This window comes from Sminthopsis crassicaudata, chromosome 2, assembly GCF_048593235.1.
Source record: "Sminthopsis crassicaudata isolate SCR6 chromosome 2, ASM4859323v1, whole genome shotgun sequence".
Taxonomy (NCBI): Eukaryota; Metazoa; Chordata; class Mammalia; order Dasyuromorphia; family Dasyuridae; genus Sminthopsis; species Sminthopsis crassicaudata.
The window spans coordinates 58,458,562-58,484,816 of NC_133618.1; the positions used below are offsets into that span (position 1 = coordinate 58,458,562).

At 43.0% G+C, this 26,255-nt stretch overlaps 1 protein-coding gene across 2 annotated transcripts in view; it reads right to left on the bottom strand.

Moving 5' to 3' along the window:
• The window catches only part of DUS2 (dihydrouridine synthase 2), a 60,240-nt gene that overhangs the window by 9,237 nt on the left and 24,748 nt on the right, over positions 1–26,255 (bottom strand). For both annotated transcript variants that reach the window (XM_074286384.1, XM_074286383.1), the window contains exons 3-13: positions 24,783–24,828; positions 16,854–16,945; positions 15,780–15,823; positions 14,210–14,270; positions 12,651–12,698; positions 11,557–11,622; positions 11,202–11,272; positions 6,498–6,584; positions 4,864–5,032; positions 1,871–1,992; positions 33–176 (exon numbers count right to left, since the gene is read on the bottom strand). In XM_074286384.1, coding sequence (XP_074142485.1) covers positions 33–176; positions 1,871–1,992; positions 4,864–5,032; positions 6,498–6,584; positions 11,202–11,272; positions 11,557–11,622; positions 12,651–12,698; positions 14,210–14,270; positions 15,780–15,823; positions 16,854–16,945; positions 24,783–24,828 — 950 coding nt within the window. The remainder of the gene's footprint in view (positions 1–32; positions 177–1,870; positions 1,993–4,863; positions 5,033–6,497; positions 6,585–11,201; positions 11,273–11,556; positions 11,623–12,650; positions 12,699–14,209; positions 14,271–15,779; positions 15,824–16,853; positions 16,946–24,782; positions 24,829–26,255) is intronic.

Genomic DNA, 26,255 nt, shown 5'->3' on the forward strand with positions numbered 1-26,255 from the left:
CTCCTAACTCCTGTGACGCGGCTGCCGCTTACTTGTCGAACTTGACGGCCATCTGGATGACGTCGCCGTCTGCGGCCTGGTCCTGCTCCTCCCGCGCCTCCCTCTGCAGGTCCGCGGCTTTGGCCTCCAGCTCTGCCGTCACCCTCTCGTAGAAGCCGCCCAATTCGAAGGCCTCACTGCGGAAGACACCGGAGCCTCTGTCACAAGCTCGGCCCAACCGCTCCGGTCCCCCGTATCCAACCACGCTCGGCTTCCGCCCCCTCCCTCTCCCGACCGAGCTGCACTCCCAGCAGCGCCCGTCAAAGCCCTCGGTCCCTCTCTCAGCAGGGGGCTGTTAAGGGACCACCTGTTGATCCATTTTAGTTGGCTGCAATGGTTCATCCCCACCACCAGACGGCACTGTGGTGCCAGGAAGCACACACCTGGCCACCACTAGCCAGGGAGGAAGTGCCCCCTTGCAGTCTTGGTGCTGGGTGGGGAGCCTCTGACTTCCAGGGCACAGGAGGCTGCCCAGTCAGCCACCGGCAATGACGGGCTCAAGTCTAGGTGCAAAGACCTCCCCGCTTGACTCCTGAGGGTTGCTAACTTTGTGTGGCTGACAAAAAGAGTAGAAAAGGCCCCCTCCGCAGGCCTCAGACCCTGCAACAGTCCTGATGCATGATATTTCTAAGGGCCCCAGGGTGTCTCCGTCCCACCCAGCCCTGGGGGCTCGGAAGGAAGCTTCTCCCTAAGGACCCCGGGGATGGGCCACAGCAGGAAGCTCCTAGGGCAGCAGGGCAGGAAAAAGAGCCCAGAGAGGGCGGGATAGCTGCCTAGGAGGGAAAGCCCAGCGTGACTCCATAGAGGGGATGGTGATGTGGGAGCGGACTTGATCCCTGAGGAACACTCGGCTCTTTCTCACAAAAATGTCAGACCCTAATAGAAATATCTGCACCAGAGGAATCTGGGACTCAGCTGCTTTGTCTTTTATGTGTTGCTGTACTTTATTGTGTCAAATGTTTCCCGATTAATGTTACTAGAGGCCAGGCAGCACTCTGGAGGGCCGTGGATCACGTGTGTAACACTTGTGGTTTAATATGTCACTGAGGACGTTGATAAGGGCACAATCTACAGATCTGCTGGGATGGCCTCCCTGTCAGAGGCAGGAACCCAGCCCTCAGAGCACTGGGCCAGATTGAATGATGTGAAACTAGTAGGGGCCAATGTAAAGGTTTACATGGGCTCAATGGGCACTGGCAGGGAGGCTGGCTTACAAGGCCCTGCAGGTTACTTCTTTTTAGCTTGTTTTCTGCAGGAAATATCTGGCAAGCTAAAGAGGAGCTTTGCTCTAATAAGCACAGGGAATCACTTAATTGATTAACCAGAAAGTTTGAAGGAGTCTCTTTTTTACTCAGGTTTATGTTTTTCAGATTCCCAAATTCAAATTACATTTGGGTTCACATTTCCCTTCTGAAATATATAGAATAATGTGTCTGAGAAAGGTCTTGGGATTTATAGCTAAATCAGCAGGGTGATAGGACGGCCCAAAAAGCCGCTGCGGTCTGGCGCTGCAGCTCCAGGAATGAGAATGTGAGGCCTTGGTAAGTTCCAAGAACAGGCTTCAAGGAAGGTCTGGACAAGCACTGGTTTAAGGAGGTTGCACAAGGATTCAGACTGCTCTGGAAGAGCACTGAATGAGGTCCCTTCTAACCATCCGTCCGCTAGAGCCTGGACCTCCTCTGCCCCCCGACCTTCTCCAGCACTTACAGCTGCAAACACCTCTCATTTCATGTCAGCACAAGTTCACATCAGCCCTCTACTGCTATTTCACCTTAGTACGTGTGGGCCCCTCCCCAGAAGGCAGACCTCTCTGGCCCTCCCCAAGACGCACCAGATTTCCTGGGAGGACTGAGCAGCATGGAGCTTCTTTCCCTGGGGAGTTTCTAGCTGTTCTCTCAGCATCTGACACAGGCAGTACTTGGTGTTTGTGTAGTGGTTGTCATATCTCACCGCCTGGGAGGAAAGGGAAAAGAAGGAGACTTAGGCTGAGGAGGGGTGAGGGAGGAAAAAGAGAACCCTTTTTTAGGATCCTGCTCGATCTCCTGTCTGGGTGATCTGAGCAAGCCATGATCCCTCCTCCTCCTCCACCCCCACCCCTGTGAATAGTTTCCTTATCTGTAAGATCTTGAGCTGGCTGACCTTGGGGCCTTTGCTGTACAGATCCACCCTGAGTGGGGGAAAGAGATCAGCTTTCTTGATATCACTGTGGTTAGAGTAATAATGATATGCACATTTTCATGGCTGTGAGAGGATGCTCACTATTTATGCCTAGGCAATATCAAAGTCAGGACTTGAACTCAAGAGTTAGTTGGTTTCTTCTTTCTCTCTCCTTCCTTCCTTTCCTTCTTCCCTTTTCTTCCTTCCTTCTCTTCCCTCCCTTCCCTTCCTTCCTTCTTTCCTTCTTCTCTCCTAACATGACATACATCACTTATTTTTTATTCCATTTCTAAGTTTTTAAGTGAATTGTGTTTTAGAAACAAAATTCATTCTGTAGCAATTGTGAATTTATTGAACCCAAGGATGGCAGGCCCTAATGACAAGGGAACATTTTTCAGAGGAATCTGCACACCTGGATCCTCTCATGAATGGGAGAGTTTCTTTTTAAAGAAAAAATTGTATCTTACACCAAGTGTTTGGTCCTTCTACGTAAGGGGTGGAGAACCCAGCATGAGGGGGAAGGATGCTGTCCACTACTTATAGCTTTCCAGATGCTTCCTAGATGATGAGTAAACGTTATGATTCATGTTTCCTACGGTGTAGAGGCTCAGGGGAACACACAGTCCTTTATGACAGAGCTCCTACCTCCCAGGAAAGCCCCTCATCCCCACTCCTAGTGGTTGGTTAGAACCCTGTGCAGTAGGCCATGTGGCTCAGCTTTCACCAGACGCATTACCTTATAGAAGTCCAGGCTTTAGGCCAGGAAAGAGCCCTGCTATTTGATTTTCCCATTTTACATATGACTTGCCCAAGGGATAAGCAGCAGAGCTAGGTCCCCTTCCCTGCCCTCCAGAGGCTGTCCCTTTACTGGAGGGCAATCAATCAAGAGTCTGCTTTTTCCAGAGCAAGTGCACTCAGGCCAGGGAAGAAGGGGAGACGAGTCCTCTGCCTCTGCTTGCTCTGCTCAGCCTCATCCCATTTCCTCTGGCTGCTGCACTGGGTCGACGTGGCTTCACCCTAGCTCATGCCGCTTCCATTTGGCAGCCAGAGCACCCTCTGCCCAGTTCCAAGCACATCCCTCTCTCCATCTCAACATCTCTACAGTGGGAAAGGATCCATCACTGGCTCCTGGGGAGTAGCCCCTGTGACAGTGCATTATTTCTGCATTTTGGGTGGCGTCTATGTGACAGCATGCCCCTGGAGAACCTCATGGGCCAACCACAGGCTGAGAGAGCAGAGCGCCTCTTTTTGACCAGTTTTATGTTTTTCAAATTTGCAAGCTCCACTTACTCTTGGTTTTTCCCTTTTGATCTCATTTTTCTTCTGAAATACCCAAAGCCACTGCAGCTGGTAGCCAGGGCGCATCCCAGAGTACAGGGACTAAGGATTTCAGCGCTCCCTAACTTTACGTGGGAGCTCAGGAATGGACATGCCACACCGCTTCAGGCTTTTAAGGGACTGGCCTTGCTGAACATGAGTCTGTCCCAGATTTTCCAGACTGGGCCCAGTAACCCTCTGTCACTCAGAACCATTCAGTACTCCAGTACTCAGTCAACTTGTGTCACTGTTCAAGTCAAAGATATGGTTATGGTCCCTCTGTCAGTGGGATGAAAGCAATACAGACACAACATTTTAGCAACTTCTTTTCTGGCTCAAATGTTATCCCTTTGCCCCTCACTTAGTTATGCTCATTAAGGATTTATTTATAACTGCATCTGGCAGCTCTTTCCAGCCCTCCCTCTAAGGGAAACTGGTTTAGGAATAGCTAACTCCCAATCTCACCTTCCTGGCTCACGGGTTTAAAATATTCTGGGAATGAAGCAGTAGGTTCTTAGAAACGGTTTTGATTAACGGCCCAAAGATACATTGCCATGGAGATAATTTTGTCCACAACAGCTGTTAGGTTAACCCCTTCTACCCTGTTTATCCCTCTACTCTGGTCATTCTACCATAATTTACGCTTAGATTGTGGGTGGGATAATCTGCTTTTGCAGCTGTTTATTCTGTGTATGCTATAAAAATTCACGTCTATATCATTCCTATTCTCCCTAATACTAAATATTACTACCTTTCCTGGGGCAGAAGTTATATTTTCTTTCTTTCAAAAAAAAAAAAAAAAAAAAAAAAAAAAAAAAAAAAAAGATAGATAGATACAAAACTTTACAGAGATGAACAATTGAGTCTTTGGCCAGTCCTGTAAACAGTTCTATTGACCTTTCATTTAGCATCTTTCCTGTTTTAGTGTAGTCAACCAGAGGAAAGAAAACAAGCAATATTTTAAAAACTAAGAGAAAAAAACTTGAGAGCAGGAGGTCTGAGGTGTAGATTAATATGATATTCCTGAATGAGAAGAATTTTAAGAAAAAAGCTTTAACCAAAGACAGCATAGTGAACAGGGAAAAGATGAAATAATGTATAAGTAAAATAATCCGGCAGCTAAGCACAACATAAATATCAGTACACACACATAGACACACAAAGGACTGGAGTGGGTGGGTAAGTACAACAGAAAAAGCTGTGGGTGGGTAAAGTGAGGAGCAATGCTCCACAACTATACATGTATCACCTTGGACAAGTCACTTTGGTAGTGAAGGCTGTTTCCACCTCTGGACAATACCCCTAAAGTACCTTCCAACATCTCTGTGACTGTTTTGTAAGGAGACCTACGTATTTTATATAATCTTGCATGATCCTTTCCAGAGGCTGCAGGCCCTCCTTCCTGAAGATGGATGGGTTCCACATGGCCGCACGGCCCACCATCACAGAAGATGCTGAAGTCACTTCCCGGAAGGTTTCTAAGTCTGAATATACTTTGATGTGGTCGTGAGATCCTCCACTGAAAGCCAACACAGGGAGTTATTCTGTTTGCAATTATGTGACCAACTCACCCCACCTAAGAGAGTGGCGCTGGGCAACTCCCCCTCCCCCCCGACGCCTGAGAACCGTGAGAGTGCCCGTGGGGAACAAGACAAGAGGGAATCCAGGGAACCAGCAGCCATAGGCCACCATCCCTCAGCGGGCTGCAAAGTGGGGAGAACGTCACCTTCTACTTTGGCAGTCTGTAGCCAGACACTCTGAGCAGCTGGCTAACAACATGTCCACACCCTGCAGCCTGACCCACTGTCCCACCTCTGACATTTCTGCAATAAGGATGAAAGTCATAAATACCAGACCTGCATGTCTAGATCAAGGGCCAAGAGTGGGCACCAGGAGGGAATTTCTGTTTTCCCAGAAGCGCCTCCAAGATCCCTCTTGGAGAGGACCAGTCACCTTAACTAGGTCTGAGACGAGCAGCTGCTGCTTTCAGCCAAGCTGACTTGACAATCGGTTCCCAAACATGGCTCCCATAGTCCCACTTGGAAGCTTGGGGGGAGAAACAATACATCTTTGGCTTTTGTCCTGCCATTAATATGTCTTTGTTGCAGGTCTCCCTAATACACTGTAATGCTACCCCTAAATCCTGTTACCCTCCAGTCCTTGCCCACCACCTGGTGACTTGATGCTTTGATGTGACACCAACTTTGCCCTCCATCTGGTCTGTTCCTCTACCTGCCCCGTCTGTCTTACATTACAGCCTTATGTTGCTTCAAGGAGTGACTAAAAGGATGTCCTTGGTGGAATGGGAAGATATTGTAACAGAGATGGTAGCTTAGAGTTTCCTTTGAGATGTAAAACCTCCTTATATAGGATGGAGAAGAAAACCCTAGACCACGAGTCTCAGAAGAAAAAAGGAGCTAGAAGGGGAGCAAGACAAGGACTAAAAGATGATGTAGTGAAGGAGCTGAAGAAAGGGGCTGAAAGACAGTTAGGCTTACAGCAACAATTTCTTTCAACTTTCCCAAGCTTACAATTTCTAACATGTTTCCCTCAAAGCAGTAAAACAACTTAAATAGTTTGGTAGTAAAGTCAGAGAAAGTAGTAAAAACTCTTCAGAGACAGGGAAAAGCTGGGTCCTGTAGCGGACATTGGAAGAGGGAAAGCCTCACTTGGAAGAATGAGATGGCAGCCAAAAAAAGGAGAACCTGGAACAATTCTTGGGTTTGCAGAAGGCAGGACAGAACTGAATTGGGAGCCATTCGAAAACCAGAAGAGATCCCCGGAGGATGTTCACAGTAGGCACATGATTTCACAAACTCTTGGTCCCTGTCTCTAAAATAAGTGGTAACCTGTGCTCTCATGTTGACAGAAAGAGCAGATCCATTCCCACAAAATGCACTCTGTTCCCCAGATAAATTTCCATGGGCTAGCATCCAGGTCCAATTTGGATCACAGTGAATTACTGATAAATGAGAAAAACTTACTTAGCTATTACTGGAATGGAGACAGCTTCAGCAATGGCTTTGATAATATCACAGTGGACAGGATGTTGAGGTCTCTCTTCCTTCTTCCTTTACAACAAAAGAAGGGAGAGAAAACACTGAAGTTAACAAAACACACCCAAAACTTTCTCTGGGTTGTCAGGTAACACAACTATGTTTTTCCTGGAGACCCTGACCCCTGATGAAAGCAAAAGGCACTTTTGCATCTGTGGGAGATGGAGGGTGCTTCTGTGCAACACTCCTGCTGGCAATCCCAGATTCCCCAGTACAGTATCAATATGGGGCAAGAGTAAAAGCACACTGGTGGTGGGGGAGAGAACAAGATGGATGTGACTCACATCTCTGGACAGAAGCTATAAAAAATAAAGCTCTGGAATTACTCTCTGGGTAATGCCCACAAGACTGTGGGGCTGCGGAGAGAGGACCCTAGATCCTTCTATCTCATTGCACTGCTTCTATATCAAAATCACTTTGGATCCATCAATCTTTTCAATCTTGGAGGTTGAATACTTTTTAAAGAACTTTGAGAACCCCAAGAACCCTGTGTCTGTGAATCTGGAAGCATATGGTTCCAAGGACTTCACTGATGCTACAGGTATTATGTACAGAACATCATATACCACAAGGTAATTCTAGATTTCAACAGAAAAAGCAGGAAAACTGATATTTTTTTTTTTTTTTCCTTTCTGAGGCTGGGGCTAAATGACTTGCCCAGGGTCACACAGCTAGGAAGTGTTAAGTGTCTGAGACCAGATTTGAACTCTGTCCTCCTGAATTCAAGGCTGGTGCTCCATCCACTGCGCCACCTAGCTGTCCCAGGAAAACTGATATTTTGTAGCAAGAACAGTCCCTTAATAAACTGAAACTTAAGTCACTTTTCTGTTCTTATTCCAACTATGGCGAAACAATGACATTGCAGCTTAAGTGAAATTACTGCACTCTACCTGCATAAAAAATCATTATGTCATTGCCCAAATCCACCAAAGGAACACAAGGCTGTATGTCAATGGGACAGGTTCACACAGTTACAAAATAAAAGTGACCCTGTAGCTGGTTGCCTGCTTAATACATATAGACCTGCTCAGAGACCATGAGTAGGAGGCTAGGAAACATGGGAGAGGGCAAGGAGGTCTGGGTGGAAGTCCAGCTCTAACATTTAAGCACTGGATGACCTTTAATTTGATGACATGTAAAATAGGGACAATGATACTTGCATTATGGACCACCCAGCATTGTCAGCAAGAAAGCATCTTATGAACTCCAAAGTGGCCCTAGAGATGTGAGCATTCTGCTCTGATTAGACCCCATGGAGGCCATTACTAAATTAAACAGAGATTGGGGGACTGGTAAACACACCATCAAAAAGGCTGACAAAAGAAAGGATGCATGTTTAGCCTGAAGAAAAGAAGACTCAGAGCAGACAAGACCATTATTTTAGAGTATTTAAAAGGTTACTACTTTATTCAATGTTTTTTTGCTTATTTCCAAACAGCAAAACCAGGAATAATAGTGCTGCTTATAGGAGACTGGGAATCTTTAGAAAAATCTATCTAACAGTTGGATTTATACCCAAATAAGTTTCTTCAAGAAATGGAGGTATCTCCATTATTAGCACAATGACTCCTTGTCAAGCCCCTGAGGGTTGGGGGATGGAGATAGAGGAAAGGATTCTAGTTCAGATAGATAGACTACACTAGATATTCTTGGAGATCCCTTTTAGCAATGCAATTCTATGGAAGTGATGAATACTGAGAAGTATGGAAAGACCTCTATCAACTGATGAAGTGAAGGAAGACCCAAGAAAACAAAAGGCATGGTGATTATAACAACGGAAAGAACATCATACTGAAAATCGCTAGTAAATTTAGCAAAATCATCAAGCTCAGGCAGGATTCCAGTGGAGAAAGATGAAAAGATACCCCCTCCTATCTGGAGATTACACAGGGGTTTCAGAGTTTTCCAAGGAATAGATCAGTTGTGCTGACTTTTCTGTCCTCTCTAAAAAAATACTATTTGTTACACGGGATGGTTCTCTGAGAAGAATAGGGAGAGACACTAAGGTGATGTAAGGGAATAAAAATTTACACTCCTGGTAATTGATGGTGTTTCCAATTCACACAGTCAGTATATGAACTTCAGTTAGTCCCCAAATGCCCAGAAGATGAAGGTAAAGAACATGTGATTCAGGGTGGGAAATACAATTCAAGATCAATTACTGTAAGATATGAATTTGTTCTTAGAAGAGGAAAAAAATCACTATCAATTATTCTTTCATGGGTTCAGAATGCTTCATGTGTCAATACATGTCAACACACACAATATATCTGTATCTACGAATCTTTATCTTCCAGTTATTTTCTCCCTCCTCAATCACTGTATCTGTGCCAATGCTAGTACCTGTGGTATCCCCCCAGTATCTCTGAGGGCAGGAATTATTTCTTATTGATATCCCTAGAGCAGAGTCTAGCACGATATCTTGACCACAGCATGCACTAAGAGATGGCTGTTGGGACTGCTGAGGCCCAGTGAGTGTCTGTGGGGCAGGAGTCCCTTTGCCTGGGGGCCTGCACAGGTGATCCTCAGGGCTCATCCTCAATGGCTTACACCCTCCCAGCTGGGTACAAAGAGCACAGAAAATACTGGTCACAGTCCCTACTAAAGTCCATGTAAACCATCAGAGACGCTGATGAAGAAAAGGCCCGAGACAGGGGTTCCTCTGAAGGAGTAAGTTAGAGTTTTTTGAATGCCAGCTTTAGTACTTCAAAGAGTCACAATTTTCTAATGTGAATGATTTAGAGCTTTGTGAAGCCCCTTTCGTTCTTGGATGGCCTTTGGGTATTTCATCAGCTTAGAGCTAATCTTTCTCCCTTTGGTGTGGATGGGCCTTTGGATGAGAGAGAGATGTCAATCAAACCCTAACCAAAATTTTGGTAGGAAGCAGCAAGTTATGGTGGGAAAAGTGTCTGACTTATAGGCAGATGGCCTGGGTTCAAATTTTGCCTTTGACAGAAGAAAATAAGCTGCACAGCCATACATGACCATTCACGGGCTCAATTCCTCATTTTCCCAATGAGGAAACCTAAGTGTCCTTCCTGGTTCAGAAGATACGAGCTAAGTGATTCAGACTTCCCTGTGCTCTCGTTGCAGCTTGCTGGAGGCAGCCAGAATGTGCTGATTGAGAACCTTAGGCTGCCCATCAGGAAACTCTAGGGGCTGTGGGAGTCAGAGATCCCATCCAACAGGCTGCTAGAGCCTAGTCACTTGCTCCTAAACCTGAGGGACCCACGGCTCACCTGAAACCTTAGTTCTCATAGATAAGTACTCACAGTGAATACAAACCGCTTCTGGCCATAAGACTTGGGCTCAATTAGAGATACAACATGCTCAGACATTCAATAATATAATCGCTCAGTTAGCTAAAAGTTAAAGAAAATAGCTTTCTACTTAGCATCTCTCATGGCCTAGTATGATTCTCGTCACTAAGTTAGTTGAAGTTTCTCAATGCTTTAAGACTAACTGTAAATGATTTCTCCTTTGACACAGAGGTAAAAGCAAATGGTAACATTTGTACCGATTACAGATCACCTTCCAGGAGGCATACAGCTTGGAAAGTGAATGTTTTTCAGGACTTTCCCTCTGGCTTTGGAGCTTTTTGATTATGAAGCACAGAGCAGGGTTGCATCATTCACGAGGAGTGATAACTTATGCCTGCTCCAAGATGACCTTTTTCTATACTCCCCCAGTCTCACCGAGAGGCTACAAGGATCCTCTGCCATCCAGAAGCCAGCACAGGGAGGCGCAGCCCTTCCCAGGACAGCACCACCACCCAGGAAAGAGGCAGAAAACTACAAGAGTGAGTAGAGAGACTCAAAGGCTGAACAAAATGGTTCCTTGGTTTTCCTTGGAAAACATCCATTTTTTCCTAACTTGGGGAAGACAACCGACTGGCGATGACCCAGAGGGCACCAGTTGTTAAGCGATGCCCAAAGCAGACACCGAGACTAGTGGTAAGTGACCATGGAGGAAAAAGGCAAAAGAAAGGCAATCAGCGAATTGGGCCAACAGCCTTGTCCACTCGAGCAGGTCCTAACGGTTTCACACGCTGCATTCTGTACTAGAAGCTCCTAGCCCCACAGTGCCCAAGGACAATGTAGAGAACGTTCTGTACATTGGGGACCAAAGAAACCCTTCTGCACTATAAACTCATTTTCAGAGGAAGGCCACCCCCTGGTTTCCTTCTGTTAGGGTGTTTTGTTAAATTTGAGCCATCTCAAGATTGTGGGACCCCCAAGGACCCCACTTGTAGTAAGAGCTTTTAGAGTCTCAGATGAGAAGGCTGAATAAAAATGATGGAGCAACAATGTCCATGATGGTAAACAAGGAAATATTCTGTTATACAGCTGTGAGGAGAATGCTAAGCTCATTCAATCCTTACTAATGAGAGTTGTGAGTGTGTAAGATTGGAGCTTTTTGCTGAGGGACAGAAGAGCTCACCTGGCCTGATGATGCAGAAGGACCTATTTCTTTCCCCTAACATGCAGTGCAGGACAAAAGAAAGGCCTTGAGAGCTGGAGTCAGTTCTGGGTTCAAATCCCAGTTCTGCCCCATTGGGGAAGTCCCTTCTCCCCCGTGAGCCACTGAAAAGAGAATCCTTAGAAATGCCTCTTTCCCATCAGATGTACTTACCTGCCATGGACTGCAATGGCCGCCACCCCCGTCCTCTCTATCCGCTTTACAAGATTCAGTGTTTCTTCAAGCTGAGGAAGTGACCAAGAAGGGACAAGTTACTCAATTTTTGTGGGAACCAGATGATTGTCACCTAACCCACAGGGGATCTCAGCTCGTTCTGCCTACCTTCCCCAACTCCAACCCAATAAACATTTATTAAGCCTTATTATAAGTCAGGCACTCAGCTACAAAGAAGTGGTAAAAGAAGCCCCTTCAAGCTTACCAGCTAATCATCTCCTCCTCCCCCATCCCTCCTCCCCCCAACTTCATTAGAGTTTGACAAGCTCTTCTGAATGTAAGGAACTGTGTTTACCGAAGGAAGGATCCGAATCTTGCAAGTCACTGGTTTGCAAATCCCTTTAACAAGGGTATTCAAAATCTACAGGGAGGGGGAGAATACAATCTGTTATTTCCTTAGTTAAAATCAGCAAGTTGTTACAGAAGTTGTTTAAGATGGGAAAACTAGACCTGCATAATCCCAGGAACTAGCCTCTCTGAGGGGGCAGAAGGGGCGTAGTGATTGGCTCTGGCCCCCTGGACGCCTCCTCCGTGCTCTCTGCAGCCATGGGCCTGCTGTCCCCGTCTGTTTGGGTCCAGAACTCGGCCCCCTATAGCCAGTCACCCCTCCGTCCCCTCCTGCTCATGCACACCCCTGATGTTTCACCCTGTTCACTCGCCCGGGAAGCCTTGGCGACGGGCTGTATGACTTATGCTCAATCCCCATCACTGCAGCCATCATCACCATCATCAACGCCAGTGTCTATGTAACATTTTAAGGCTTTCAAACAGCATCTCATTTGATCCGGAAAATTTCCCTGTGAGGGGGTGCTATTATTATCCCCATTTTACAAATGAGGGAACAGGCTGAAAAAAGTTACGAGACTCACTCAAAGTCACACTACTTCACAGAATTGTTTGTGAGGATGAAACAAGATATCCAAAGACATTTTGCCCAATAAATGCAAATTTCTGTCACTAATATATCCTCTTCCAGCGCTGTCCAGGGCAATGAAAGGTTGGGTGATGTGTTCTGGTCAAAAAAGCTGGGCTTGAGGATGGGTCTATCCACTGAACTGAACTGCCTCTCCACGAGCTGTTACGGTTATCTCTCTGGTAGCATAATAGCTCTGGGGGTCTGAGATAGACTTAGGTGAAGTCTGAACACCTTAAGAATATAATAAATATCCAGACTAGGAGTGAACAAGCAGGAAAGCTTTGAAATTTGCCCAACTTGCCCAGTGTGCATAGAGAAAGATATGGTGAGGAAGGGTCAGGACCTTGACTGACATCTTGTCCAAGCTGGGAATAGAAGGTAGGCTATTTATTTGAGGTAATTTCTGGAATCTGAATAAGGTTAGTAGGAATATGATGTGGGCTAGTTTAGGGAAGTGGGAATTATTCACTCACCTTCTCAATTTTGTCAGGGTCAGAAAGAAGTGCTGCCCCCATTCCTCCCTTAAGAAAAAGCACACGAGAAAAGATCTATTACAACCAATACACTATCAGCTCTCAGTACTGTCTTCATTTTTGCAAAGGACCTACTTCTGAGGAACTCAAGTTATTATCAAAGGACAGCATTACTCTTCATTAATAACTCCTCTGCATTTAGAAGAAAAACCCATGTTAGGGATAAAAATATACAGGCTTGGGAGACAGTGCTCCCAAATCCCACAGTAAGTAAGAAAAGTATTAAAAACAAAAACAAATGGAAGGCCTGGAAGGGTTTCAACCTGCCCAGTGTATCCTGTTGTTCTCCCTTGCCCACCTAAAACATCCTAAGTCTAAGGTTTTATAAGCTCTCTTCTCCTCTTCCCCAACCTATGACATCAAATCCAATTCAAGCTCTAACTAATGAAGGCCATTAGCCTCATGAAACATCTAAAACTGTGAAAACCAATGACTCACCTAGCATGCTGCCATATAATGGCAGTATGAGGGATTGGAGGAACAGAATTCAAGCAGGAATTATTCTAACACATGTGCCAAGAATTAATGAGTGCCCATGGGACAATTCAAAAGATTTATTTGATATAATTAACTCTTTAATTTTATATTTGAGGAAAACAGATTAAATATCAGAGGGATAATTAAACTTGTAAAGACTCATTTAAGCCGAGCCTGGGATGCTGGATGTGTCCGGAGTGACCATCTGCAGATGAGACTTGAGAATCTAACCTGGTGACAGGCAACAGGTCTGAAGAGCTGGAAGATGCTCCTAAGAGTTCTTTATCTAACTGACCCAAAGAGCAAATGTACTGACATATATTATCTCAATCAAGCCTCGCAACCACCTGAGAACGCTGAAGCTCAGAGCAGAAAAGCTGCCCGGCCCAGAGCCACATTGCCTGACAGTGTGTGAGGCAGGCTGTCTAGACTCCCGAGGCCCATGCCTTCCACGAAGCTACAGCAGGGGTCAGCAAACCACAGCCTGAGGGCCACATGCAGCTGGACTCTACAGCTTGGGACCTGAGATGTTTTGTTTTGTTTTGTTTTTTTGCTTTTTTTTTTTTTTTTTTTTTTTTTTTTTTTAATATTTAATTACATTTCAAAATGTAAAAAATGTTCTTGGTTTCCAAGCTGTACAAAAACAAGTGACAGGCTGGATTTGGCCATCAGATTGTACTTGGTTTGTCAACCTTTATACCTCCCAGACCAAATAAAAGATACTTAAAGGATTATACAGCTCAAAAGGTAAAACATACTTGTTAAAGTAATTGAAAACAAATCTTCCTATCCCATGAGGTTGGGACTATGGAACATATTTATTGAACCCACATAGTTCAGTCACTCAGTCTGTCACATTTGGGACTATCATTTCAAAGACAAAAGCAGATGATATAGATGAAATAGATAATAACTGAACGTATGACTTTCAATAAAAAATAAGTATAAAGATTTATTAAATACATAGAAATCACACATGATTAACTCTACATTTCTAAAGCAAAAAGGAAATGTCAGTTTACCTTAGTGGAGTATTCTTTTGGACAACCCATGTTAATGTCAATACCAGCTACATCATTCTCTCTGGGGAAAAAAAGGAACAAAGGGAAGAAATCTTTAACTCAAAGAAAGAAGAAAGCATAAGTAAAAAAAGCAAGGGGGGGCAGTCAGGATAATCATGCAATAATAATTAGAGGCAACAGAGGGCCATCTGAGAGCTATACTGGTATTCCCAGGAAATAAAAAGACCCTAAGGAGCCCTGCAATCTGCCAGGGTGACCCTCTGTAAAGGATTTCCCAAGAATGCAGAAGAAAATGGCGCTGATGGATGGGAGGGGCTGTGGCCTGTGCTGGTGGGAGGAGTACACAAGGCACTGTCACAAGCCTCTCCAAGCAGAGATCTCCAGCTATGTCAGAGACACATATGACAACGTTACTAGGTAATAAGGAAGCTGAGGAGTTCTGCCACTGAGCATCAAACCGAGGCACTTGAACATGGCGAGAGAAGGAAGTCCTGGCTATTCTGCCCTGGACCTGAGATGCAACCCTCCCTGATGAGGTCAGACCCTCCAAAGCCACATGTGCCCCAGGACCTTAGATGCACAACTGTGAGTCTCTGGGAGAGAAGCCAGGAGAGCTTCCTTTTTAGGGGAAGGGGGAAAGGCCACTGAAAGCCACTCTGGCCCGGAGCTGCTGAACCTTTAGGATGGGCACATGGGCTTTCCACTGTCCTCAATGGAAGCCATGATTACCTACTTCCTTTTCTACCCATGATTCCTCTGGTGCAGGCTGCCTCCCACCAAGGCAGACCCCAGCGGCTTTAGGAATGAAGTGTACCATCAGGAGTTGCTGTAGCTGGAAAGCCCCATGACCCTAATGGGGGGAGCCCCCCTAGAACCGAACATAGCTGTCAGCCCGAGGATCAGCCACGTAGACCTTGCTTTCTGGGAGCTCCAAGGTAAAGCTTTTTCGGCTGGAGGAACCATCCTGGAACCCATGCAGTAACTCAAAGAGCATTTTCCTTACCACAGCCCAGAGAATAGGTGGGACAACAAGGGATTAACTGCATTATGCAGAGAGGGGAAACTCATGCTCCAAGGTCAAGGATAGCTCATTGTCTTTCCAGCACACAAAGGGAGAAGAAAGCAGGTTTTCCTACCTGGTGTCATGTATATAAATAGCAGACGCTCAACATGTTCAGAAAAAGGAGTTAAGTCTGCCCTGACTTAGGAAGGGATCCACAAGCCCCACACTTGTTTACAAACCGCCCATTGTACCCTGCTGTATGTGGGACTCTAAGACTCCCTCAAATTGGCATCTTAGAAGAGATTCGTTTGAAAAGTTGGCCCGTGCAGCTCAGAAGGTGGATCAACCACTTCAGGTCCTTGCCCCTCAGTCCCTGAGGTAGTCATGCACCTTGACCTTGATTTTAAAGTTCATCAGAGGGACTGAGGCAGCTCTGGACAGAAAGGGAATGGCCCACACTGGGTCAGAGCTGAGGGAGGGAAGTCTGAAATACCAATGCAGAGGTAAGGTGCCTCAGGTGCCTTGTGCTGTCAGGAAGACAAATGGCAAACTGGGGGCAGAACTTACACAAGTCTGGCCACAGCAAGGGCTCGCTCCGCATCTGCAGATCCCTGGGGACACAAAATAAGACATTAATAACAGGCCTGCCAAGTGTATAGTCATAATATAATCTGGCTACTGTTCCCTTTTTCAAGGATGCTATCATCAGTCATTAGTTGTTGTATAAATATTAATGTTTAAGAGATGAGAACATTTGAAAACTGGAGGATGGAGCTAATACTGACCCTTTTTAAGGCTGGAAGGGGATTGAAGATCTACTTGTGAGATGTTCAAATCAGAAAATAAAGGGGGAGCATTATAAACCCCAACCTGGAAAATAGGCTACCCACCAATTCACCTTTTTCTTTAAAGCATAAGGACACTGAGACCAAAGAGATTCACTAAGGTGCCACAGTCACCCAGGGAGGAAATGGCAAGGCTGTGAAATGACTCCCATCTTCAGAATCCAGGGCCATTTCCTTGTATTGCACTGCCTCCCAGAGGCAGAGACATGAGAAAAAATTCTCTCCCCCAAAACCTGTCTTTCACAAGTTGAGGGAAAAATCTGGGTATCAGTCTCTGGAAAAACCCAATTTTGTCTGTAAGAAACAGTTAGAGGAGAATAATATGAAGACCCAGGAGAGAGTCATGAGGAGTATCAGGAATTAAAGATAAATAACTTGTGTTAAACAGGTGGGTTTTTTTTTTAAGTATATAAAAATTAAATTCTCAAAAAAGAAAAATACACCAGCTCAAATATAATGGATTATAATATGTGTTTGTAATTCTTAGAAAAACTACAATTTATGCCTTAGGGACCACAATGGGGTCATGATATAATTAATAATGATGATGATAACAATAGATAGTATTTATACAGCACTTTAGAGCCTGCAAGTTGCTTTACATGTTATCACAGTTGATCCATGAGAGATGGATAATGTTTTGATTGATGAAGCAAATTTTAGAAATAGGCTTGCTGTAAAAAGGGCAGAAGTGATGTTCAGAATGTGGGTCAGCAAGAGCATCATAAGTCATACTGTGGAGAGAGGGAAGGAAACCACTTGGCTGTATCGAGCAAGGTAGTGCCTTTAGTCTCACCATCTGAAAGACGACCTTGTTCCGCTCTCTTTCACAGGTACGGAAAACAACTCTCTCATCGGGTGCTACAAAGTCAATGGTATCCAGCACCTCTGTGTGGGAAGAAGAAAAAAACAAAAAGGAATGCAATCAAAGAACAACAATCTCATCACTATGCCTGGAACACAGAAGGTTCTTTAAAGTGTTTACTTAGTGATGATATTTTCTCATTGGTTATTCTTTTTTTTAATTATAGCTTTTTATCGACAAAACATGTGCATGGGTAATTTTTCAACATTGACCCTTGCAAAAACTTCTGTTCCAACTTTTCCTCTCCTACCTTCCACCCTCTCCCCTAGATGGCAGGTAGTCCCATATATGTTCAATATGTTAAAGTAGATGTTAAATACAATATATATACATATTTATACAGTTGTCTTGCTACACAAGAAAAATTGGATTTAGAAAGAAGGTAAAAATAACCTGGGAAGAAAAACAAAAATGCAAGCAAACAATAACAGAAAGAGTGCAATGTTGTGGTCTACACTTATTTCCCAGTGTTTTTCCCTGGGTGTAGCTGGTTCTGTTCATTACTGATCAATTAGAACTGATTTGGATCCTCTCATTGTTGAAAATGGCCACATCCATCAGAATTGATCTTCATCTAGTCTTATTATTGAAGTGTATTTATTGGCTCTACTAATGAACGAAATGAAAGTGAAGAATCATTGTGACAAGAAGAGATCAATGATCTTGAAGCTGATTTCCTCACCTGTCTAATGAGGTTCAGGGAATAAATGAATTGTAAAGACTCTTCCAGATCTAAAATTAATTCTATTAAGGAAAAACATATTATTTTACATGGATCTGTAACTGCCTTTCAGATTTTATAGACAGGTAGAAGGCAAACTTTCACATACAGAAACATCTTAATAACTCAGCACCATGTGGAACTGGATTGTCTATACAAAGGAATTTTCCAGATAATCCTACTCAATGTCCACACTGTGACCTCTAGTCCCTAGATCCCTCAATTCTCTCCCGGGTCATCTCTCTTACATGAGTCACTCTTTCCTCTTCTATCTTGATGCCTTAGTGAATTGATTCACCCCATACTCTTTACTTGAATCCCTAGATTCTTTAGTATATGGTGATTACATCTGGCCAAGCCTCAGCATTGGATCACTCCTGCTGCATTTGCTACCTTCACTCCTACATATGTACAGCTAAATGAAGGTGGAAACACGCAATCGTTCTTCTATAACCTCAACTGAGCCCTCACTGCAGCCAGCTAATCCTACTTTATCTTTCTTATCAATTCATTATCCTACTCCACAACAGATCTTTCAAACTTTTGAATCTCTCTTCAAACCTCCCTCAGCTCTCTACTTACTCTCTCTTCTCAGAACTTGACTTTACAGAAAAAATTGGGGCCATTCACCATGAACTCCCTGTTCTTCCTTCTTCCTCATTTCCTATCACTCAGGTGTCTTCAGCCATTCTTTCCTCTTTATCAAGGACAACTTCTCTATTTAAGAGATCCCATTCCATCTCATCTCCTCCACACTGCACCTTTTGTCACCCCTGCTTTTTCATTTATTTTCAAACTCTAATGGCTCTTTTAGTGCTTACAAACTTGGTTGTGTTCCTCTGTCCTGTAGACAAACACCACAAAACCACTGTACTTGATCCATCTGCAATAACTATGAGGTGTCCCCATTTTCACTCCTCTTCTTCTCTTCTTAATTCCCTTCCAATCTCATCCTTCTTCTGACACTGCTCTCTCCAAAGTTATGATCTTCTCTTTACTGAATCCAATGGCCTTTTCTCCGTTCTCACTCTCCTGGGCTCTTTCACTCGTTCTTCCTTGACACTGGTTTTCAGGACATTTTCTTCCTCTCTGTCTGGTCCTTCTCTGTCTCCTCTATGGTTCCTCCTCCAGATCTTGCCCCCTTTATGGATTTCCCACAGGGCTCTGTCTCGGGGGCTTTTCTTTCCTCCTTTGGTATTGATTCACTAGTGATCTCATCTGCTCCTATGGATTTCATTACTATGAGGATGTTTTTCACATCTTCCTCTGCTTGCCCCAACCTCTCTGCTGACCTCCATTTGTGAATCTCCACATGTCTTTTAGACATTTCAAACTGGGGGTCCAAAAGACATCTTAAACTCAATGTTTTCAAAACAGAACTCATCATGCTTCCCGAAAGTCCTCCTTCCCTCCTCCCTTCTCTGTGGTTGTAGAGGGCAGACATTCCTCCCTGAAGGCTCAAAAACCTGGAGTCCTCTTGGATGCCTCATTCTTGCACACCCGGTACTGCTGAGTTCTTCCCCACAGAGTCTCCATCCCCGGGGGCACTCTTTTTACCTCACTCCTGGAGCACTATAATAGCCTGCAGCAATCTCTTCCCACTTCAACTAGTCACTAAGGTGCTAAGCCTAAAACAGTGGTCCAATCATAAACTCCAAGGGCTCCCTAATGCCCTTCATTATCGAGCCTTCCCCTATCTTTCTACTTTTCTCATAAGTTACTCCCACTACATATTCTGACTGAGTGATGTTGGGCTCTGGGCCATCTCTCAGCTCCAGGAATTTTCTAGTCCGGTATACTCTTCTTCCTCCCCTCTGGCGGCTCAGCCAAAATTTTGCCTTCTACAATAAGTCTTTTCTCAACTCCTCTTAATTCTAGTGACTTCTCTCTATTAGTTATTTCTTATTTATCATAGATATAGTTTGTATATATTGTTTGCTTCTTTTCTGCCCCATTAGATGGTAAGGTCCTTGAGGGAAGGAATTGTCTTTTGCCTCTTTTTGTGTCCCCAGTGGCACAGTGCTGACATACTGTAGGAGCTTAAATTTTTATTTAATTTTTACTGATTGATAACTGAAGCTTATCCCAATAGCATTAATGACAATTAGTAATAGGAATGTTATCATTATAATAAATCTATTAGAGATAATGTGACACAGTAGATACTTGCCATTCTCTGGAACGGGGTGTGTGTGTCTGGAAAGCATCTTGGATTTAGAGTTGGGAGGCCCTGGGCTGGAACCAGGGCTTTGCTACTTACTGCTTGAAGACCTTGGATAAGTCTGGTACTCAGAACAATATCTGGCCTGCAGGAGGATTTGACTTTAAGTCTCTGAAATTCATCTGTAAAATGAAGGGGCTGGAAAAAGCACTGTCAGCTCTAAATGTGACTCAGGTCCATCCCTCAGCTCTATGCACTTAGCACAGACAATACTGAGCTGAGGCAGTGGAGGTAATTACCATGCTGGGAGCTCCATCCTCTCCTCTGTTATGCTATTATATCTGTTAATCACCACCAGCCGATATTAATCTTTTCTGATGATCCAGGAGGAAGATTAATCATGATATATGCCCAAAGGATATTTTAGGATGATTCCTCAGAATAAAAAATTGGCCCCAGTGATTTTAAGGCCAAGTTATGTCCAAGACTCACATGTACTTTATTAAACCAATAGCTGTAAGGCTTTGATGCTTTTTGGCATTCTTCCATGATTAGAAATAAGATATCTGGGCCAAAAAAAAAAAAAAAAAAAAAGTGTCTCTGGAAAACCTTCTTCTTCTGTCTAGGAGTAAGTTTCCTTTTCTTGTTCCTATGTTTAAATTCTAAGAATTTCAGTTTCTTCATCTTCCCTGACAGTTTAGGTGCAATTGATTGCGATTTCCCCCCATTTGTCACTCATTCAGAATCTGACTCTGTGGAAGAAATTGCTTATGTATTGAACTGAATTCACTTTGCACAGGCTTTTCCTTCTGCTAAAAATGCTCTTCCACCTCAATTCATCTCAGATCCATCTCTGGATTCCCCTTCAAGGTTCCGCTCAGGTGTTCCTTTGAGAGGCCTTTCTGCCCTAAGTTGTTAGTGCTGCCCCACCTGTCCTATTTCTTTGTATTTCTTTTGCACATATCCTGTATTGATTCATTTTATTTTTTTATCATAGCTTTTTATTGACAGAACATATGCGTGGGTAATTTTTCAACATTTTCTCTTGCGATCACTTCTGTTCCAACTTTTCCCTTCCCTCCCTCCACCCCATCCCTTAGATGGCAGGTAGTCTTATACATGATGAACATGTTAAAGTGTATCTTAAATACAATATATGTGTACACATTTGTACAGTTCTCTTGTTGCACAAGAAAAATCAGATTCAGAAAGGTAAAAATAACCTGGGAAGAAAAACAAAAATGCAAACAGTCCACATTCATTTCCCAGTGTTCTTTCTCTGGGTGTAGCTAGTTCTGTCCATCATTGATCAACTGGAACTGAATTGGATCTTCTCTTTGTCTCAGATACCCACTTTCCTTATATAGTATTGTGTTGAAGTATATAATGATCTCCTGGTTCTACTCGTTTCACTTAGCATCAGTTCATGTAAGTCTCTCTAAGCCTCTGTATTCATCTTTCTGGTCATTTCTTACATAATAATAATATTCCATAACATTCACATACCACAATTTACCCAACCATTCTCCAATTGATGGGCATTGATTCCTTTTCCAATTTCTAGTCAATACAAAAAGGGCTACTACAAACATTTTTGCACATGTGGGTCCCGTTCCCTTCTTTAATTTTTAATCTTTGGGATATAAGCCAAGTAGTTAACACTGCTAGGTCAAAGGGTATGAATAGTTTGATAACTTTTTGAGCATAATACCAAAGTGTTCTCCAGAATGGTTAGATCTGTTCACAACTCCACCAACAATGCATCAGTGTTCCAGTTTTCCCACATCCCCTTCAACATTTGTCATTATCTTTTCCTATCATTCTAGCCAATCTGACAGGTGTGTAATGATATCTCAGAGTTGTCTTAATTTGCATTTCTCTGATCAATAGTGATTTGGAACACCCTTTCATATGAGTAGAAATAGTTTCAATTTCATCATCTGAAAATTGTCTGTTCATATCCTTTGACCATTTATCAATTGGAGAATGGCTTGATTTCTTATAAATTAGAGTCAATTCTATATATATTTTGGAAATGAGGCCTTTATCAGAACCTTTAACTGTAAAAATGTTTTCCCAGTTTATTGCTTCCTTTCTAATCTTGTTTGCATTAATTTTGTTTATACAAAAGCTTTTTAATTTGATATAATCAAAATTTTCTATTTTGTGACCAATAATCTCTAGTTCTTCTTTATTCACAAATTTCTTCCTCCTCCACAGGTCTGAGAGGTAAACTATCCTATGTTCTTCTAATTTGTTTATAATCTCGTTCTTTATGCCTAAATCATGAATCCATTTTGATCTGATCTTGGTGTATATGTTAAGTGTGAGTCCATGCCTAGTTTCTGCCACTGTATTGACTAGTTTGTGAATATATGGTCATAGGCTGTTTCTCTAAGGTAAAAATATCATTCTCTGATTGGGATTCTAAGTCCTTCTCTACCTGACTCCTTGCTACCTCTTCAGACTTCTCATGCCTCACTCCCGGAGACATATTCTCTAACCAGCAGTATTAGGCTCCTTACTGTTTCACAAACAAGATCCACCTCTCCTTGGCTCCAGGTATTTTCTCTGATTGTCCCCTATGCCTGAAATGCCCTTTCCCCTCCTCCACTCTGCCCACTTGACTTCCTTGAAGTCCCAACCAAAATCCCATCTTCTACAGGAAACCTTTCTCAATACCTCTTAATTCTAGTGCCTTCCCTCTGTTATTTCCTATTTATTTCCAGTTTATATACACATATTTGTACATATTTGCCTGCCTGTTGTCTACCTTATTAGACTGTGAGATACTTAAGGACAAGAACTGTCTTTTGCCTTTCTTGTATTCCCAGTGCTTAGCACATCACCTAGTACATAATAGGCACTTAATATATGTTGATTGATTGAAGTCCAGGTACTTTTGTAACTTATATCCCTGCACAATGGAGGTGCTCAGTAAATGATTCACTGAAGTACAGTTGGAATGAGGTCCCATTTTATCTCTGCCTCTGAGAATCCCTAGCTTCCTTCAGGGTTGACCTCAGATAATATTTCCTACATTAGCCTTTCCTAATTCCCCAAGTTGTCCATGCTTCCTTCCAAGGGCCCTTTGATATACTGTATGTCTTATGTCTTATTTACACTGAGAATGTCCTCCCTTGTTCATTCTTTATAGCCTAACTCTTATCAATATCACAGATATAGCTAGTTCTGGATAAAGCACAAACAAGAAAAACTAGAAATTGAGCTTTGAGGTCCTGAGAGCAAGACTGTATGTGGATCACTCGCACGTAACAGAGTTTTTTTGCATGCTAGATTTTCAAAAGATATGACAAATGTCCTATTGTTTTCTTTAGTTTTTTACTTGAGATGCTTATTTATCTAAGTGTAGTTTTTTTGCCTTAGAGCTATTACCATAAATGTGCTTATCTTTTAAAAAAAAGTTCATCTAAATAACATTTTAATGAATAGAAAGTTAATAAAGAAATTCTGTAATGTGTTACTTTATGACACAGTCACTCCTATTTATCTATTTGTAAATTCATGTTTATGTATGCTGGATTTTCTTAAAATGAGGCATAAATTTAAATGGGGAAAAGTTTAGACTTCCTACATATCATGAATTCCACAAGGCTGAGTACACAATGCTAATCAAGATAGAAACTTCAAACTGGATAATCAACTTCATCAATAAGCTATTAACAGACCATTCTTAACTCTGTATAAAATTTAACTACATTTTAGATACAAAGTAGTATTTCCTAATATCTACAGATGAAAGATATTTCATTTATCAACACTTTAAGAAATCAGATTGATCTTATAGAAATTTAAGATAAAAAAAACAAAATGAGAAAGTGAGCTTGTCACATATCAGTAACACACAATGGCAGCTTGCTGATAGTTCTCATAGAAAAGCAGGCTTTTATCAGGAAAAAGGAAAGGAAGAAATAGTCCTCTAGCAACTATTGTGTGCCAGGCACTGTGCTAAACACTTTACAGTTATTATCTTAACTGATCCTCACAACAAGCCTGTGAGGCAGGTGTTAGTATTAACCCCATTTGATAGAAGAGAAGATTAAGGTTAAGACATGCAGTGCTTTGCCCAGAGTCACAGGATTACTAAGTACCTGAGGCTGGGTTTGAGCTTGGGGCAGCTGCCTTAGAGTCCTACCCACATGAAATGAAAGAAGGGAACTCTAGGCACAGCTAGATGGTGTAGTGGATAAAGCATTGGCCCTGGAGACAGGACCACCTGAATTCAAATATGACCTCAGATGCTCAACACTTACGAGGACCCTGTGTGACTCTGGGCAAGTCATTTAACCCCAATTGCCTCTAAAAGTAAAGAGAAATTTTGGAGGGAAAAGGATCCACATGTGCAAAAACACCGGCTCTTTTTGAATCAGAAAAAGAGTAGATGCCTCTCAGTTGGGGAATGGTTGAACAAGTTGTGGTATATGAAGGTAATGGAATATTATTGTTCTACAAAAAAAATGATAAAAAAGCTGAATTTAGAAAGGCCTGGAAAAATTTACATGAACGGATGCTGAATGAAACAAGAAGATCCAGGAATTTTATATAATAACAACAAGAATGTGTGATGAGCAACTATGAAAGACTTGATTCTTCTCAGTGGTTCAGTGATGCAAGGCAATCCCAATAAAATTTAGGTAGAAAATGCCATCCACATCCAGAAAAAGAACTATGAAAATTGGATATAAATCAACACATGCTATATTCACTTTTTTTTCTTTTTCTATTTTTTTTCTCTTGTGAGTTTTCCCTTTCCTTCTGATTTTTCTCTCCCAACATGATTTGTAAAGAAACATGTATTAAAAAATTAATGTACATGTATAATAAAAAATTCCTAATAAAAAAATGGAGAGGGAGGTGGGATGGGAAAAATGAACATCTACTTAAAACCAGCCAGCACAAATTGAATATGAAATATAAAACACTTCAAAAAAGAGCCAGGGAAGAGCCCTGTACTTACCATTAACAACCCTCTTGCACTGAAGCATCTTAATGTCAATCAGCTCCTGTCAAGAAATGAAAGCATACTAAATTAGTCATTGGTCGGGCAGAGCTCTCCCACTTGGTGGGGGGGGGGGGGGGTTGGTGCTTCCCAGCATTCTCAGAGCAGCACCTCTGCCTGTGACGGTATTTAAAAATAAGGGACATGACTGCATCAAGACCATGAATCCCCTCCTAAATACCCAGCACCCATCAGAGCCCAGCTGATGACACGAGTTGGGACCTAGGTACCACATTTTAGGAATGACATTCCCAGTTTGGGGGCTGGATGACCATACCCTCTGAGGGAACTGCAGATGTTTATCTTGGAGAAGAGAAGGGGGTGGGCTCCTGGACTGCTTTCAGCCATCTGGAAGGCAGTCATGGGGAGGAAGGATGACCCTGCCTTATCCCAGAGGGAGGAATGAGAACTGACTACCAAGTGGAAACTATGAGAAAAGGATCTTTTGTTAAAAAAGAAAGGACTTAATAATCTGAGTTATCGGGAAATGGCATGGGGCTGTTTGAGGGGAGGGATGGGCAGTAGCTTGAAGGTCATCCTTCTTTTGGAATGTTGTTGCAGACATTCATATTTCTCAGGGGATTGACTAAATCAGGGCTTCTTAAACTTTCTCTACTCATGACCCCTTTTTGCCCAATAAATTTTTTTATGTGACCCTGGGGCTATAATTTTGTAAAATAGGTATACAAATCAAACATTAACTGATACCATAACTTTGTGACCCTTACATTCAATTACATGAGCCCACATGGTTACAACCCCCAGTTTAAGAGGCTTTGGACTTGATGACCCCTGGGGCTTCCTTCTCTTCCAAGAGACATAAAAATGGGATGACCTAATTTAGGGAGAAATCTGGGTGGCCCAAATCCAGGGATCCTGGTATCCAGTTGAGGTTTCTGATTCAATCAGCAAAGAAGCACACAGTAGCTTTCCCTCTGACCAGCTGACAGGCCTTTTCAGCTACAGCTGATGTTTGTTCATCATCACGCTTTGTTTTGAAACATGCCATCTTGGCTGCGGCCTGCCTTGTGGTGTGTGGTTTAGTGCATATCTCAGTTTTTTCTTCACCCATTTTTGAGTATAAACAATGCACTACCAAAATGAAAAAGAACGCCATATGCTCACAAGAGAATCCTGAGTCAGTCTGAATAAACCCTTCTTCCTTTTTCTCTGGGCACCTAAATCTTTATTTATTTGTTTGTTCATCTGCTTATTTCTTTTTTTGAGGCTGGGGTTAAGTGACTTGCCCAGGGTCACACAGTTAGGAAGTGTTAAGTGCTTGAGATCAGATTGAACTCAGATCGTCCTGACTTCAGGGCTGGGGCTCTATCCACTGGGCCCCCTCGATACCCACACCTAAATCTTTCATTCTGGAAAACCCTGCGCCGTCCAGATTCAAGGTAAGGGAACCCAATCAAGAACAGAGTTCAG